This window comes from Castanea sativa, chromosome 11, assembly GCF_040712315.1.
Source record: "Castanea sativa cultivar Marrone di Chiusa Pesio chromosome 11, ASM4071231v1".
NCBI lineage: Eukaryota > Viridiplantae > Streptophyta > Magnoliopsida > Fagales > Fagaceae > Castanea > Castanea sativa.
The window spans coordinates 31,735,112-31,753,836 of NC_134023.1; the positions used below are offsets into that span (position 1 = coordinate 31,735,112).

At 32.6% G+C, this 18,725-nt stretch overlaps 2 protein-coding genes across 2 annotated transcripts; one reads left to right on the plus strand and one right to left on the minus strand.

The window, feature by feature from the left end:
- The first annotated feature begins 332 nt into the window (after nucleotides 1-332).
- On the plus strand, nucleotides 333-4,686 carry LOC142614743 (1-aminocyclopropane-1-carboxylate synthase 1). The gene is made up of 4 exons (XM_075787311.1): nucleotides 333-629; nucleotides 869-1,000; nucleotides 1,197-1,357; nucleotides 3,342-4,686. The coding sequence occupies exons 1-4, from the start codon at nucleotides 465-467 to the stop codon at nucleotides 4,315-4,317; spliced, it is 1,434 nt and encodes a 477-aa protein (XP_075643426.1). The 5' UTR covers nucleotides 333-464; the 3' UTR covers nucleotides 4,318-4,686.
- A 9,619-nt stretch (nucleotides 4,687-14,305) lies between these two features.
- Nucleotides 14,306-18,165, minus strand: LOC142615848 (heavy metal-associated isoprenylated plant protein 39). The gene is made up of 3 exons (XM_075788711.1): nucleotides 17,700-18,165; nucleotides 17,187-17,265; nucleotides 14,306-15,217 (listed from the first exon to the last, which is right to left on the minus strand). The coding sequence occupies exons 1-3, from the start codon at nucleotides 17,703-17,705 to the stop codon at nucleotides 14,757-14,759; spliced, it is 546 nt and encodes a 181-aa protein (XP_075644826.1). The 5' UTR covers nucleotides 17,706-18,165; the 3' UTR covers nucleotides 14,306-14,756.
- Between the last annotated feature and the right edge of the window lie 560 nt (nucleotides 18,166-18,725).

Consider the following 18,725-nt stretch of genomic DNA (forward strand, 5'->3'; position numbering starts at 1 on the left):
ATTTTCCATGGAGTGTTAAACTGGTTAAATCTCGTTCTGGACAACAAAAATTAAGTACCTAACCCGGCAACCTGTACAAGTAAAGAGGAATCATATACATGGGAAAAAAATATTCAAAGACAAGAATGAAGTAAAATTCTCTTTCCACGTGAAGGTGAAGGGTTGATATCATGAGTAACACGCAAGCAATTACGCTGCTTGTTGACCAATACGAACACTTAAGGCTATTCTACTCTACCTTTTTTTCAAGCATTGCCAGTTTGAAATGACTTTTCTTTCTTCTTGTTTTTTTGGTTTTTTCCGTCTCTCTCATCTATAAATTTTGGGGGGATTTTCGTAGTTTGTCACTCACTACTACAACTACATTGTTAGACAATATCCATATTATTCATAGAGCTTTAGCAAGCGAGCTTTAAGAAACAATAATATTGGAATCTCAAAAAAGAAACAATATTATTGAAGATATGGCTTTGAGTAAGAATCAACAACTTTTGTCTAAGATTGCAACCAATGATCGTCATGGTGAGAATTCTCCTTACTTTGATGGGTGGAAGGCATATGATAAAAACCCATATCACCCTATTGATAATTGTGAAGGAGTTATCCAGATGGGTCTCGCAGAAAATCAGGTTTGATGGATAATTTTATACTTAATTTTGCTTTTATCTCACATAAGCCTCTTTCACACACGAATGTTTCACGTTATACTCTACCAACTACAGTATGTCATAGGAAAAAAAGAAAGAGTCAAACTGTGTGACTGGTAGAACATATGAGTGGAGCACATGTTGGGATAGAGGAATTTTATTCTTCCTCATAAAAAATGCACATTAATTAACATCCAAAGTTATATATGTATGTATTTCAGCTTTGCTTTGATTTGATTCAAAAGTGGATTAGGAGAAATCCTAAAGCTTCCATTTGCACCGCTGAAGGAGTTCACGAATTCAAGAATATTGCTATCTTCCAGGACTATAATGGCTTCAAGGAGTTTAGACAAGTATGAATTTATTGTTTGTAGAATGATTAAAGTATTGGGGTTAGGAAAATTAGATAAAATAGAGAAATGTGGACGTAGAGCTAGCATATATATATATATATATATATATATATATATATATATATATATATATATTTTTTTTTTTTTTTTTTATACATTACTGATAATTAGAAGAAAATGTGTGAATTATTTCCAGGCTGTAGCAAACTTTATGGGTAAAGCAAGAGGTGGTAGGGTTACATTTGATCCAAACCGCATAGTCATGAGTGGTGGAGCTACCGGAGCAAACGAGACAGTCATGTTTTGCTTGGCCAATCCTGGCGATGCTTTCCTTGTACCCTCACCATGTTATCCAGCGTAACTCTCTCTCTCTCTCTCTCTCTGTGTACTACTCTCTCATTTTGTTTTCTTTACTAATTAAAACACAAGAAAATTAATGGTATTCAATCACTGTTGTTTTGAGTCCTATATATAGATGAAAGCGTAAAAAGCTTTCCTCCTGTAAACACGGGAATATTGACATATGTCAGTTTTAAAACACGTGTCAATATCGTACTTCTCCCCTTGTTTGAATTATTGAAAAATAATAATAAAGGTTGAAAAATAAGTTAATACCCCAATTTAATTATGCGACTCTGTTTTCCGTGTTTCCAAACCAGACTTTGCTTAATCTTAGTTTGTTGTGCTCACTTTATTCCTTATGTTTATATTCAACTGTAAGAGTTTAGAGTAGTGTAAAGAACTTCGCCAGATGAATTCAAAAGAATCCAAGTCATAGTCATGACCTCGTGGTTCTGAACATATAAACAAATATGGAATTTTGAACAGACAGGTTTTGTGTTCAAAATTGGTTTCATCCTTTAACACTAGCAATTTCCCCGAAATTACAGGTCTTTGCTTAGCATAGGTCAATAGTTGTTTTATATATATATATATATTGTTACAATGTCAAATATTCCAATCCCAACTATAGCGAGCGAAGGTCAATTAAATAATTTACTGCTTTTGGAAGTCATAAAATTCAGTATGGTTTGATTCTATAAGTTAGGTCAAAGTACATACCGAGACAGATATTAGTTATTAATACACACGAAGTAATAAACTAGATTATTAAGTCAAAAAGCAGATGAGTTTTTTTTTTTTTTTAATACTTAACTCCATATATATTAATTTGTGTAAACTTAGCTAGTGGACCCTTGCTATTGACCTAGAAGAGCACTTGCAGCAGTTGAGCTAAATAGCTATATAGCTATTTTAGCTCCATCAAAACATCAAAAAGAAGCATGCAGTAGTGGAGCTAAATTTTTTTTTTTTTAGCTCATTGCTATAGTGCACATCTATAGATAGATGTGCACTGTTCATGAGAGCTAAAAAAAATTAATTTTTTATTTTGCGTTCACATTACTTTTTTATTGTGGTGTTTTTATTGTAGTGAGATGTATTATTTTATTGTGGTAGATATATTATGTTATTATGATGTTTATATTATTTTATTGTGTTGAAAGCTAAAATAGATCCACTGCTGCAGCATGTGTGTAGATAAAATAGATAAAATAACTTTTAATAGAGCTAAATTGCTAAATTTTTAACTCCACTGCTGTGGATGCTCTAGGCCCTGTAATAGAAACAACCTGCTGGTCATCACCTAATTCAAATCAAAAGCAGTGCATGAGTATGCGTACAGCTGGATACTTTGGACAATTTGTATACTCATCATGTCCTCAAATATTCCAAGTTGTCTACAACAAAAAGTCTCAAACTTATACTAGATGTAATCAATTCCTCCAGTCAGTCTTTATTTTTCAGTCTCCCTGTACTTGGACCATAGATAGTGTGGTCAGCAAGCCAACGGGTCAAAATGGCTCTCACATGCTCATTCTTTACCGCTCATGCAGAAAATTTAATAGTTAATAACTTTTTTTATTCTCTCGTATTCATTTTTATATTTTAAATGCTGACATTATTTTTGTCATGTGTACATTGTTACGAGGTGGTTGTAACATACATGAGTGTAACAAAATATATTCTTTTCGTGAAGAAAAAATGGTTATAGAGTGACTAATATACCTTTCTTATTTGGGAAGTTACAGTAGTAGCACTATAATCGTTCTCGGACTAATTCTATGTTGTGTATGCAATATATGAGTACAAAGAACACTACCTAGTTGCTAGTGCGTCTAGACCACCAACCCTGACTGTGTAAAAAATATTTTTTCTAACTATAATATATAATGAATTGAGAAGTTTATAATGTAATAGTGGATTTAGACTTGACTTTTTTGCTAAAACTTGAGGAGAAGTTAAAATAGAGTTGTTTGATAAATTTCGTGTTTGAATGCAGATTTGACCGTGACTGTGGGTGGCGAACAGGGGTGCAGCTAATTCCTGTCAACTGTGATAGCTCGAACAATTTTCTTATCACAAAAGCAGCATTGGAAGCAGCATACGAAAGAGCCCAACAAGACCATATCAATGTGAAAGGCTTGATCATAGCAAACCCGTCAAACCCTTTGGGCACGGTTTTAGACAGAGACACATTGAGAAGCCTAGTGAGCTTCATCAATGAAAAGAAAATCCATTTAGTCAGTGACGAAATATATGCAGCCAGTGTGTTCAGCACTCCAAGTTTCGTTAGCGTTTCCGAAATTATAGAGGAAATGGAATGTGACCGTGATCTCATTCACATTGTTTATAGTTTGTCCAAAGATATGGGACTCCCTGGCTTTAGGGTCGGCATAGTTTACTCTTACAATGATGCAGTCGTGAATTGTGGGCGCAAAATGTCAAGCTTTGGATTAGTTTCCTCACAAACTCAACATCTACTGGCTTCAATGCTTTCAGACAATGAGTTTGTGGACAACTTTCTCAAGGAGAACTCGAAAAGGCTAGCCAAGAGGCACAGCATGTTCACCAAGGGACTCGAAAAAGTGGGAATTGCTTGTTTGAAAAGCAGTGCTGGGCTTTTTGTTTGGATGGATTTGCGTAGGCTTCTAAAAGAACAAACACTCGAGTCTGAAATGAATCTTTGGCGAGTAATCATCAATGAGGTGAAGCTCAATGTTTCACCAGGGTCTTCGTTTCATTGCTCCGAGCCAGGTTGGTTTAGGGTTTGCTTTGCAAATATGGATGATGACACAGTTGAAGTTGCACTCGAAAGGATCCGAGTATTTGTTGAAAAGCAGCAAGTGAAAAGTAAACGTAAATTCCAAAACAATCTTAAGCTTAAGCTTAGCTGCACACCTCGAAGATACGATGAGAGTGTTATGTCACCACACATGATGTCTCCTCGCTCACCGCTTGTTCGAGCAAGGACTTAGATGACGATTATTATAATTGTCTGGAAAGATTATATAAGTTTTTTAGTTGTCTGGATAGTTATGAATCATTCTTCATAACATTCTTCTCTTGTTGGGACTTTTGAAAACTTAAGATTTTATTCTCATTAATTTATTTCCTACAAAATTGTACTTAGAAGAAAATAAGGTTTAAGACTTTGTTGCTGTTAGATTATTACCATTTTTTCCCTACTAGATAGTTAGTATGGGTGTTGTAAGTTTTTTTTTTTAGAAACTGTGTTGTAAGTCTTTCAATGGATTAGAAATGTACTTTTTGAAAGTATTGATATTTGTAACTTGTCTGACGTTGTCACTGACAACTACGCTATAGGAACTGTATTAATTTCTAATATTCAAGTTATAATTAAGTACCTTTTCAATATTTATTTTGTTAATATATAATATGTGATGATTAAAATATTTTGTTTTGACGACCGGTAAAGTGCTTGTGTGAATTCATCTGTTTTTTTTCGCCTTCAAAATGTTTTTAAATGAGTATCATATTTAACATATACTGTGAATCCAAAGTTCAATCAAGTATAAGATGTAAGAACAACCCCACCTTAACGAGTTTGTTTAGAACATAAATAAGTCAATGCCAATAAACACACTTATAACAATAATAATAATAATAATAATAATAATAATAATAATAATAATAATAATAAATTGCAACAAGCATGACATCACCAATTGCAAATGTTGCATTCATTATTGATTTAAATAGTGGGACAATATTAATCTTATATATAGTTAACGCATTAAGCATGACATCCAATGCCACGTTCGAGCTTGGAATATAATATTTATAGTTTATGAGCGTGCTACATGTTTATTTCGTCCCAATGACTCGATTTCAGAAAATTTCAACTCATCTATAAGCCCATAATCGATGGCAATGATGTTGATAGACACTTCTTGCTCGTTTATCTACAAAATGTACATATTTACTTGTCCAAATTTCCCACTCCCATTTTTATATAATATATACATATTGAGTATATGACTTCAATGCCACTAGTACAATCATAATGCACTAACAAGTAATAACGTGTTGCGCATGTAGTAGTATCGTAGTCTGTTGTCTATTGTGAAATTATAGGAGTAAAATTAGTGATTTTAGGTCGCAAGAAACATGCAATGTCACTGTTAAGGGGTCAGTTTTTGGCCAAACTGGTGAGGGGGATGACAGTTGGCTCGATGTTCTTTAATTATTTGGGTTTATGTGGGCACAAAATAGCGATGTTTGTAGTCACTTTCACCAAGCCGAGGAGACATATACCTGACCCACCATGGACGTTATTAATTTGTGGATGTACAAATGGTTGCTTAATTAGCCAAATGACCTCCTTTTGTCTCAGCAAATAAACCGTCCTTTGCTAGTTTGATTTTTAGGACCCATTGTTCGTTTGTATACAATGGCAATCAAAATGACCTGTTTCTTTGCTCAACTCAGCAGAAAATGACATGTTTAAGTTTTCTTGCCGTCTGGGGCATTAATGTTCTGTAAAGATGCGGTGTGATCTCTTGAGGCCACAATCAATTGGATTTATAATCTTCTTGCGATCGATCAGATTCCATGCAAAAAGCCAGCTGAGTCTGAGTGACCATGCAAGCTAAGATATCTACTAAAATGGTAAAATTCTAAAAACTATTTTTATGGATGGCCACATGTCAATGGTTGACTTTTTCAGACACGTGTTCGTTGTGGGAGTCAAGTCACACAGACCCGGGGATGGTCACTAACTACAGGTGTACTTTTTTTTTTTTAGGAGCAACTACTACAAGTGTACTTTTGAGCCTACAAAACAATACACAAAATCCAGGAGGAGAGAATACAAATAGTTACATATTTTAGCAACAATAGAGGGATATATATGAATTTAATCCTAGGTTTGGTATGAGGGAGGGGAATGGCAGAGAAGAAAAAAGAATAAGAAAAATGAGGGTCAAAGTGAGAGGTTTTTTTTCTCTCATGCTATCCAAACAGATGAAAATACTTAATTTCTCTTTCTTTTCTTCCTCTTCCCCTCAAACCATAGATAGTCGAGTGTAAATGTTAAACCAATTTAAATTATCTTACAACAACAACACAGAGTGAGTCTTAAATTTTTTAGGGTTGGCTATTTCCATTTGTAACAAAACGACCTGCGGCAACTCTCTTTTTTCCGGACTTGAGATTGATAGTGAAAAAAGTATAAAACACTAAGTAATAAGCCTACAAAACAATGCCCAAAGCCCAATAGACAATACAAACAATTATCTGTTTATCTATGAGATAACAGTAGAGGGACATGCATTTATCAAATGTTAAACCAATTTAAATTATCTTACTATAACAACATCAACACAACATAATAGTGTGACTCCCAAAAATTTTTATGGTTGGCTATTTCTTTATAACAAAATGACCTACCGCAATATAAGCTTAGTTTTTTTTTTTTTAAAATGTATTTTATATAACATAAAATTGAGAATACTCCACCGTTTAACAAATCTAAACCTCAATTTCTTAATTGCCAAGATTTTATAGTTGAATAGGCACCGTCTCATGCACAAAGTGTTTAGAAAATAAGAGTTTGAACTATGAAATTAGCAACATATTATAATTAATGTCTAAAAAAACCTCAATTTCTTATTGAAATGTTTTACTTGCAGAAAGATTTAATATTTCATAATTTTTTACAATGTTTTTAAAATTAATACATTTTTTTATAGGATAAAATTAATACACGTAAATAAACTTCAAGTTAAAAAGTCGGATCACCCCCTCCCCCCTTCTTTATTTTATTCATTATATCTTAAAATTTTGACCTTGGTTGAGTGATCGTATAACGTTTCTAAAACGCAAAGATTGAAATTAAGAATACTTTCATGATTTAATACAGTACTCAAATAAATTTTTAAGGCCTTTTTTTTGGTTAAATAATAATTTTTATACAACTAAAAAACCTCTTTATCAAGTTATTTAATTATGTAGCATTTTTTTTAAATTTGATTTTGCTAAAATTGAGTTCAAAGTAAAACTTGATTTTGTCAAAATTGAGTTCTATGCAAGTAACCATTGATATGGCATGATCGATGTGGAACTAAGAACTACTTGACTCGAGTTATATGTTGCCACATCAACGGTTATTGCATAGAATTTGACTTTGGCAAAATCGAGTTTTACTTTAAACTCAACTTTGACAAAATCTAGTTCTGAAAGAGCTCATAACTAAATTGATTGGGAATGAAGATTTTTAGCAAAATAGGCTGCCTTTTCGATCCCCCTAAAAACAAGAAACAAAACAAAACAAAACAAAACGTAAGCCTCAATCAGCTGCAGTGCACTGGCGTGTTCGTGATAAAATCCTAGAAGGCCTACTGGGCACAGTATGCTTGTACTTGGAGCATCCAAACCGGTTATTCCATGTGCTTGTTATCTAAACTGTAGCATAGATGCGTTGGATCCAACTAAGAGTGACCAAATCAGTGACGAAGTGAAGATTTGATTTCAGGGGACCATGGCTTGAATGTAAAAAAATGAAAATTACAATCAAATTTGATACATTAATTAAAAAGTGTTTTACAGCTCAAAATTAGTTTAATTTGGTTTTGAATCAATTTTAATCAACTCATTTCATTTAGTTTGTAGGTTATTTGATGCATTAGACAATTTTTTTACTCTTTCATTATCCATTTACTATTAGACTTTTTTTGTTTCCCTCCTAAATATCGTAATGTATGCACTTACTTGGAGTATGATGACTTCTTAATCATTTTGCTCGGCAAGAGCCTTGTGGTAGGGGTATAAAGTATAAACGATCCAAGTTGAATATTAAAAGCTTAAAATTTGTTTGTTTAATTTTATTTTGAACATAAACTAAACTTAAGGTTACTGTTAAACTAGATTATATGTTTAAACTTGGTTGATTTTCTTATTAAATAAGTTCAAGCTTATTCACGTGTTGGAAAATTTCATGACAATATTTGATGTGTTTGTAACTGTCATTCAACTATCCAAGATCAGACATATTCAGATGTTGCTCAAAGAAGATAATTTGTTGTCTTTCGACTATCTTTTGATCAACTCTCAATTGATTGCACTTAAGATTTCGATGGATTTTCAATCACTTTTCGGACAATTGATTGAGGGTTTTCGACAGCACTTTGATTGTAGATTCAATTTTCTAATGTGTTTTAATTTAATTCAATGTCATGAGTTTAGAAACCCTAACAAGTCTACTATATAAGGACTTTCAGTGTGACTTTAGAGGCAAAAATCCTAAGCTAGAAGAAAATCTTTAACTTCTTTCCCACTATACTTGTGAGGTTAGAAAAACATGTTCTTTTGATTCTTTCATATTGGTGAGATCAAAGCTTGAAAACACAAAGCCTTAATCCCATGATGCTTCTGTGGTGTTCATATCATCAAGGGGGTCCTTGGAGTTTGTCAAAGTATCTAGTCAAGATCACATATGTAGTTCTTGCAAGGAATTCATGAACTAAGAGTTCAAAAGTTCTGAAGTTGGTGTTGGGTGACATTAGTGAGTTAACTATTGAGTAGGGTCTAATGTCATGAGTTTGAACTAGATTGTAAAACTACTCTACTAGTAGTGAATTTCCTTTTGGGGGTAAGGGTACCCTAAGTAGTAGTGGTTTTTCCTTGGATGAGTTCTTATTTGATTTTCCACTTTATCACCATATCATTGTCTCATGATTTATTGCTTTTATTTTAAACATGTATACATAATTAATATAAAAATACAATAAAATATTATATATATTCGCGCACACACTCTCTAGTCAAGCCTCATGGACTTCTTCATAAACACATTATTATTATTATTTTTTCTTTTTACTCATTTAATAGTCAAGTTTACTATTGAGATAGCAAAGAGTAGTCAATAATAGTGGGTTTGAGAGGTGTCAAGTAGATATTTTTACTAAGAAATGTGGATATTATGAAGGTACGTAGCACAAAGGTTCTCATAAAATCCAAACCCTAAATTGAAATCTCTTTTGATTTTATCACAACTAGTACATCACAAGAATTCCAAAATTATTTACTCTTGGTGTGAAAGACTAAAATTGCATGTGTGTGTTGCGTCTTGAACTCTTTCTAAAGAAGATATCCAAGAAAACTGAACACATACACACACGTGTGTGTGTGTGTGTATATATATGCTTTGTGTCGACATAAAGTAGTTTTGATAATACCACTTGATGAAGCCAAATTCGTCAGTCGATAAGTTTGTCTAGACGGAATCCAACGTGAATGAGTTTGAGACCTGCAAAAGTATAACAATGGTGTTTCTCTCCCAAAGGTCACTAGTGTGATGCCAACCAATGAGCCTCCGATGATAAGTCAAATGTTGATTGAGAGAAAATAATAATAATTAAAAGTGTATTTAAGTGTGTATAGAGGTGAATATGTGTATCAACGTACCTTTGCTTAGATTCTGATATAATTTATATAGATCTCTAAATTCTCTAGCCATTGAAGGCATTTAATGGTAGTCTTAATGGCTTTTGTAACGCTTGCGATGGCTTTATAAGGCAATTGATTACCTTGCCAATAGTCATGTATACAACTGCATCCGTTGGTAACGGCTCATGAATTGAATGCGCATTTATGACACTTTATTCGTCCAACAACACTTACTTCGATCGTCAAACTAGCTTTGATCGTCCAGAGGCTTTTCTAGATGAAGGTAATTTCTTGGTTCATTACCACTCAAACACATACGCTGCGAGTTACGATCTTCTAATGAACTTATTCAAACCACCAATCAACACCTAAATTTAGACTTGTGTTTAACTCGTTTTTTAAATAATCAAATATCAACAATGTTTTCCCGACTAAATGCAAACTATTTATTTTATTTACAAGCCTAATCTTTGGTACAATTTTTTTTTTTTTTTATTAGCTTCCGTCATGTCAAATGATTCAACTTTTAGATTGTCCTTTCATAAAATTTAGAAAAAAATAAAAAACCTTAAAAAATAAAAATCTTTTGGATTGTCCTTTACCACTGTGGATAAGATTAACTTTATGTTGGTATCGACAGGCAGTAGTACTGGGGTCGACAGGAGGTAAAAGCACTCATGGTTCTTGCTTGCACGCATGTTACTTGAAAGCTTCACTAGAAGACTTTTTCTTCACAAAAGATTTATGTCTAACAAATTAAGATCGTTTGAACAGAGCTTGTATAAGTGATGATCCATATATAATTGCACAGTAATTAAGTATCTATAACTAGTAATATTTATGTTTTACTTGTATCTATAACTGATCTTTAAATTTGCTGAAGAGTAATTAAGCATCATCTAAAGAGTATCTCCAGCAGTATAAGTAAAGGCAAAATATTGTCTATAATAGAGAATAAGACCCTAAAAATGGTCTCTAATGGCTTCTCTATACCTGATTTCTTTTTTTGCTCATGAACAGTTGCTCATCAAATTTGATGAACTACTGTACATTAGTAATCCCATTTCTGGGATTAAAAAATTATCCAGTCCTTTATTATATCAATTCTTTCTCTCTCCTCCACATTTCTTTTTTTTTCTCTCATTCTCTCCGTTGCTTTTTTTTTTTTCCTCTCTCATTCTCTCACAAAACAATTCTTGCTCTCATAAAACTGATATAATTTAAACAACAAATATAAAATCAATACAACAACGCCAGCAGATCAAGAACAGGAAAAAAAAAATTAGAACAACAATAAAAGATCAAGAAAAAAAAATAAAAGCCAATCTGAATTATCTCCGTTTCTCACATAATCCAAACACAAAACAAAATCCAATTCTTAAAATAAAATTGAACAAGCAAATATGAAAAAAAAAGAGCAAGCGATCTGACCCAGCCGATCTCATCTCTGTTGCTTCTTTTTTTCTCTAATCTTCGTTGCTTCCTTTCTTTTTTTCTCTAATCTCTGTTGCTTCCTTTATTTTTTTCTCTCATCTCCATTGTTTATATTTTTCTCTCATTCTTTCCGTTGCTTCTCAAAGAGAGAGAGAGAGAGAGAGAGAGAGAGAGAGAGAGAGAGAGAGAGAGAGAGAGAGAGAGAGAGAGAGAGAGAGAGAGAGAGAGCTGGAGAAGAAAAAAAAAGGGAGAATGAGCTCTGGAATGATCTTGAATAAGGGTCGTCAATGGGCCGGGTCGGGTCGGCCCGACCCATTTTTACTTGGCCCAGGGGCACAATGGGCTGGGCATAATGGGCTATTAACTAGTTAACGGGCCGGGTCGGGCTAGGCTGAAAAAGAAAACCTCAGCCCATGACCCTGCCCATGGGCAATGCCCATTTTGTCTTTAGCGAGCTATGCTATCAAGTTGGGCCTAATGGGCTATCCATAGGCTTGTGTTAGCATATTATTTTATTATTTTTATAAAGAAAGAATCAATTTTTTATAAGGGAATAATCAATCTATTTTTTTAAAGGAAAGAAATAAAGAATTTAATACTTAATTACAAATTTTTTACATTCAAATCTATTTAATTTTTTGTTTTGTTGATGGAAACCTAATTAATTTTTTTTATTAAGGCTTTAAATAGTTTTTTATTTTATCTTTAATATAAAAAAATCTCAAATGGTTAATTCAAATTTGCTAGACTACTAGAAAAATATATATTTAGTAAACTAAGTTTAGCACAATTACTTTGAGTATCTTAGTGGTTGAGGGAGATCTCTTAAGAAATTCCTCTATAATATCTCAATATCAATCTTTCATACACTTCCTATATATTTTTTTGTTATGAATTATGAGTTATTGGGTTGGGCCAATGGGCTGGGCAACAGGTTGGGCTACTGAGCTAGCCCACCGAGTACCCATGGGCATAAAAACTAGCCCACGGCCTAACCCACTGGGCTAGCAGGCTACCCATGAGCCTCAATAACAACGGGCTGGGCCGCCCATTAGCCCAGTAGGCTGTCAGGTTTCTGGGTTGGGTTATGGGCCGTGGGCTATTTGATAACTCTTAATCTTGAACGTGAGGGAAAAAAAGAAAAAAGAAGGGGTGGGGTGGGTAGAGATAGGTGGACAGGTGTGTGGAGGAGAAAAACAAGAAAAAAGAAAAAGAAAAAAAGAAATGCGTGGGTGGATGAGGAATTGAATGAAAGGAAATAATATAAAAAATAAAAAAAAATCTTAATTGAGAAATACTACCACAATATTTCACAATAAATTTTAAGTAATAGATTATCATTAGTTAATATTGGTGAGTAAAAAAATAATTTCGGTGGTGGATTTAAATCAGAACTAGTAATAACTTTTTACATAAGATTTTGATGTGATTCTTGTGAAAATATTACGAAAAATATTGTGAATATAACACTTTTTATTGAAAAATGTAATTGTCGAAAATAAATATAGAAAGAATAAATGATGAAAAAAAAAATAAAGAATAAATGAAGAAATAATATTTAAATGAGATAGAGAATGGGATAAAGAATCTGTTGGAAAGTATATTTAAAAAAGTTGGTAGCTAATAGGTAAAAGTCACTATTCATTCTTCAGACAGTACAAAAAATTGATGAATCTGCCGGAGATGCTATAACCACCTCTGATTTCTGTCATGCCATCTTGTCAATTCTACTGACTCTTTCATGACGTGGATGGATAATGCTGGCAATTGAGGTTGGCAACTTTGCTTAAAGATGATTTAAGGATAAAGAAAATTGAAAAGGAGAGACGCTGTCTTTGATTCTAGAGACTTCTAAATAGCTTTCTTTGAGGTGAAGTGTTCATGTTTTTTTCCTCTTAAAACTCACTGATGATAGGTGGAAATATTGTTTATTGTTAAATATTAGTATTGATATATCATGTTGAATATGTTATTATAGATGCGGAAATGAAAACATAAAGTATAGAACACAATAACATACGAGAATTATGTGGTTCAGCCTAACGGCCTACATCCATGGAGAAAACTCTAAAGAACTACATCAATAATATATTAGAGTGTAGTACAAATCTTGTGTTACAAAGAACTATAATATATATATATATAGTAGACTAAATCCTAAATTAATAGACTTCTAGTATAAGTAAGAGACTTGGCTTGCACACAAAGTAGAATTAGGTTTGGGCTTATATTTGGGCTAATATATCTCTAACATTTATAAAACACCAAATATCCCTTAATACTTCAATTTTTGCTGAAATTTCACACACAATGTTTACATGAAATAATAACTACAACCGAGGTTGAATCAGACAGACATATACAAAAAAGGACAAATGATGCGTCTCGGTTACTTTTATCACATGCACTTGTGGTTTAATATATAAATAAAGTATGCAAATAACAGCTAGGGTCCTCATGTGGAACTGGAATACAGAAAGCACAGGTTTGAATTTACTATTTGTTTAAACAAATAATCATTTAAAAGAGATTTGAACCCTCCTTGGATGCTTGTCTACTTGCATAGCTGTATGAAACTAGAGTAACTAAATACCCTGCACTTATGCAAACGAAGACAAGGGCTGATTACTTTTTTTTTTTTGAGAAAGAAGGGCTGATTACTTAATATAATATACATGTTTTACCAAAAGAAATGAAATATATAATTCTTTTTTTATGAACAAAATATATAATTTTTTTTAATGATTTTCATTCCTACATTGCATTTGACATATATAGATCTTGTAATGGCCTAATTATATAACATGTAAAAAAAAAGATAAGATACATATCAGTTTAATGATGTACCAAAGACTTTAAGAGAGAGAGAGAGAGAGAGAGAGATCTGGCCCTCACACTTGGAAAGCAAGTGGCCAGAAAGGTTTGAAAGAATGTTTAGGGCAATCAAACAAACCATGATTCTTTCGGCGGAAAATTCCATAAGCAAGAACTTCTATCCAACTAATAAGTGCCACGCACATGAACCCATGAGAAAAAGGTTACTATTAACACCGACCAATTACTCTATGGGACCATGGCCAATCAGTTCACGCATCAGATACAGATCAATGAGACCCACAAATCTATGAGAACCATCACTCTTTATTTCAAATAATAGCATAAAGCACAGAGAAAGACACGTGATGTGGGGAAAAAAGAGCTCTCAATCTCAAACCCGTGAGTGTACCCTTACTCAGTTCCTTGTCAGCTGCCTTGTCCCACAGGCCACAGCATCGTCCTCATTGGCCTTGAAAATAAAAGGCTTTTCATACGGGGAAAGTAAAAAGGAAAAAAAAGTTTAGCTAGGTAATACTTTCAAAAAAAAAGCATTACGTGCCGAAAATATAGACACTATATATAGTGTTCAAAACAAATTCCAAAACTTATTTCTACACATTATTAATTTCTAAGCATACCAATGAAGCATCACCATCTTTATGTACAAGAGCTCCTACCAATCTTGGGTGTTTGCCTCCTATACCAACAAAGAAAAGATTTAATCTTTTCACTCAGTTTTTGTTAGCCCGGCCATTAATTAAAAAATAGCACAAGCATTTGGATTCTCCTCCACGCTTGGTTGGACGTAGTAATATGCGGTGGGGTATGGATGATGTGCGGGGAGGTGGGGATATGCGGCGAGGTGGGGATTTGCTTTGTAAGCCTTGACAAGCTCTAAAACAGGGTCGGGTGGAGGTGCTTCTTTCTTTTTCTCTTCTTCTTTCTTTTCCTCTTTCTTCTCTTCTTCCTTCTTGGGTTCTTCTTTTTTCTCTTCTTCTTTCTTAGCTTCCTCCTTCTTGGGTTCCTCTTTCTTTACTTCCTCGGCCTTGGCTTCCTCCTTCTTCGGCTCTTCTTTCTTCTTAGGTTCTTCTGCTGGCCCAACTGAGATTAGATTTGTCGGCCAATATTTGCGCAGTTTGCTCACTATATTTACGGGATCCACGGTTCCTATGACCGTTAGTTTCTTATCCTTCATGTCCATTGCAATCGAATCAATCCCTACAAGGAAAAAAAAAAACCAAGCATATACATATTTGACTACTACTAAATAAAATTAAACAAAAGATAAATATGATTATATTAAAACGACATGATAAAGAAGAAAATCTATTATGCATTTGATATATGTATTCATTCTTTCACATGTAGATCTCACAAGTATGGTGAAATTTTTTTATTATAAATCCACTATATGGATACTCTTTCACATGGAGGTGGATCCTATAAATATACGGTCCACGCCATGTAAGAAGGTAAATACATTGTATTGGACACATGTAACACCACCTCTAAAGAGGATTTCTCATGACAATAATTGTCTTTTATGAATAATTTTTAGACCTCATAGTACCCTCCTCTATGTGGTGATTGTTTGTGAAGTTGAATCCCCACATCTTCATTGGGCGAAAAAATACATAAGATCTTGTTAACATAGGTCCTCATGTATTAAAGTATAATAACTATTTAATTATGATTTATAGTACATAAATTTTTTTTTTTAAATATACCAATCAATAATTTACTGGTTTACATAAACTAATTTATTATAATTCATTTTATGTTTTTCCTAGGATAGTTTTTTATATCCATACAAAATTTAATTTTATAAAATATGTAAAATATCATTTAATAAAATATTAATAAATATTTTATCATGAATTTTAATTTATACTACTGATAATAAATGTGTATGTATATATATATATATCAATAATTAATTGATTTACGTACACAAATAATATCTTAACATAATTTTTTAAAAAAATTATATATACATAAAAAGATCATTTAAATAAGTATTAAATACATTTTCGTTAAACTCTCAATCAACACGTATAATTTAATCACCGACACACATTGCTGGAAGCTAAAAAGATACTAATTGGGGAACAATGAACTATGGGTGACAAAATGTCACTTATATTGATTTTTTTTTTTTGGCTGAATATGTCACTTATATTGATTAGACCACATACTAGCTAGATGCAGCATTTCCGTGCACATAAGCTTTTCTTAAAAAAAAAAAAAAAAAAAAGGCGTTCTTTTCTTTTCTTTTTTTTTTTTTTTTTTTTTTTTTTTTTCTGTTTTTGGTATGGGGAAGTCAAACCCACCCCATAGCCTTTCAAAGAGTCGATCTCAACTATCAATTAGACGCCACTAGAGATCAAAATATGAGACTTTTGACTCCTAAACATATATAGTACGAGTTACATACAAGAAAAAAAAAAGAGTACTATAGGTTTCCCTATTCTCATAAATCCCTTGATCTTTTATGAAAAAGCGATTCCATCATAAGTTTCAACACAGCTTCAGTTACTACTCTCCCGTAAAAAAATTTTAAAAAAAAGTTTTCTGGTGGTTTTTATATTAAACGTGTAATTAAAAGTTAAAAATTAGTTTTATTATGATTGAAAAAAAAGCTTACACAGAAAGCGAAAAGCTAAAATATAAAAGATTTTAACAAAGCTAACAATTTGTTTTTTTTAAAAGGCTTCGTTTAGTTATATATATGAATAATAAAAAAGCTAAACTTTTTTGACAAAAGCATTTTTTAAAAATTGATGAAGAATTTATTTATTTGTCATAAATACTACGGTTGTTGGCATGTACGTCGCACCGATCATCTAAAAAGTTGACAGGAAACCAAATATGCCCTTAGAAGCAACTCAATGAACAAAATCATGTGTAACAGGTAGACCAATCAATATGTGACATATAAATTCTAATATATAGTATAGAGTATAAAATATGCATTAGGTTTTTTTCGCACCTTTTGTTTCTCAAAAAAAAAAAAAAATCTTCCGTTTTCCACACCTTCTCGTGTTTTCATTTTCTTCTTCTTTTTTTATTATTGTAAAAACGTAATGGATGGAAGATATATTTTTCTTTAAAAACACTTTAAAAGAAAAGAAAAAAAAAAAAAACAGAGGGACAACTTAAATTAAACAAAACGTTACTGATTTGGTACCTGAAAGAGTGGAGACAGTCTTCAAGGCCTTCTGCTTGGCTTTAGGATCGTCATCTAATTCCAGCTTCAGTACAATCTTCTGGAAGAACAAATCCACAGATCTAGTTTAGACTCAATCAAATCCGTTGATAATCTCTTTGACTACTAAATAATCAAACATAACTGAAACTTGATATTCTAAATCTAGACTCAGCTAAAAGTACTTTAAAAAACGAATAGAATCTTTCCTAACTACTCTGAAACCTTAAAAGAGGAAAACAGAAAACAAATGGAGAATAAAATCTAACTCTGCCATCAAATGTTTTGTTCCCAGGAATCAACAAACATGCCTTAATTATAAGATTCTACTAAAAGCAAAGCCAAAAAGGAAAAAAAATTAAACAAACCCATTAAAGTTCATGAAGAATCAGAATTGAATCAAAGTTCAAAAGTGAATCTTGGATCATTTCATAAAAATAAAAGTAAAGTAATAGGAAAGAGATGAAAAATTATATTCCATAGAGGGAATCAGACCTTCATATTTGTATAGCCTTTTGAGGGCTATGCTGATCAAACCAGAAACTAATAAGAATGGTGAGAGTTGAAAGTTAAGAGAGAGAAAGAGAGAAATGGTTGTGGGGAAAAGAAGGAAAGCCAAGAAGATATGGAATAATGCTTTGTTGAAAAAGGGTATGGGAGGTTTGGACAGATTAAGATGTACAAGGAAAATACGAATCAAAACAAGAAATGCAGAATAGGAGAGAGAATAAAAGTTAGAGAGAGAGAGAGAGAGAGAGAGAGAGTGTATGGTAATGGTAATGGTAATGGTATTGGTATATAACTATATATGATTATGATATGATGAAGAAGGGTAAACCAGAGGAGTACTCTAAACTCTAAACTCTATATAGTCCATCAAGCCTTTTGTTGAACATGGAGTACTGTAAACCATCGTTTTCGTGATGATGTTCACGCGAATGATAGGGGAGTGTGAACCACACTTGGCCTCACGTAACATTCTGCATATATGGCAAATGCTATTAGATTCTTTAATAATTACTGTCCTTTTTAAAAAAGCAAAATTTCCTTTAACACCTATTCTGCTCACTTTTTATCTTGAAAATTATGAACCAAGCAAAATGTGATTTTGTGGAATAATCTCAACCAGATTATTTGAAAAAGAAGAAAAAAAAAATTGTTGGGTAGCTTTCGTCCTTGAGTTCTGAGGAATACATATCGATTTCAACTTCAAATTGATGGCTTTTTGGTTTTTTTCTTTTTTTGTCTTTTTATATCTTGAAATTTTCTTTCCGTGGGATGAAGAATAATACTTTCTAATAAAATGTGATTGATGGCGTTACCAAGCTGGCCAAGTGGCCATCAAGTAAGTTCGCATTACATTTTTAGTTTAGGCTTGTAACTTTTAATTTTGTTTAATTCAATCCTCATGCCTTTGTCAGAAAATGCGCTGTTACCTTTCGGCTTTATTCAATCCAAAATTATGTTGTTTTGGAATCCTAACCTGTTGAAAAATTGGTTTTGCATTTCAATTAAAACTCA

Coding starts and splice junctions, on each gene's coding strand:
- LOC142614743 (XM_075787311.1), top strand. CDS start 465: ATGGCTTTGAGTAAGAATCAACAACTTTTGTCTAAGATTGCAACCAAT. Junction 630..868: donor TGGGTCTCGCAGAAAATCAG/GTTTGATGGATA, acceptor TATGTATTTCAG/CTTTGCTTTGATTTGATTCA. Junction 1,001..1,196: donor GCTTCAAGGAGTTTAGACAA/GTATGAATTTAT, acceptor AATTATTTCCAG/GCTGTAGCAAACTTTATGGG.
- LOC142615848 (XM_075788711.1), bottom strand. Junction 15,218..17,186: donor GACTGTCTCCACTCTTTCAG/GTACCAAATCAG, acceptor TTTTCCTTGTAG/GGATTGATTCGATTGCAATG.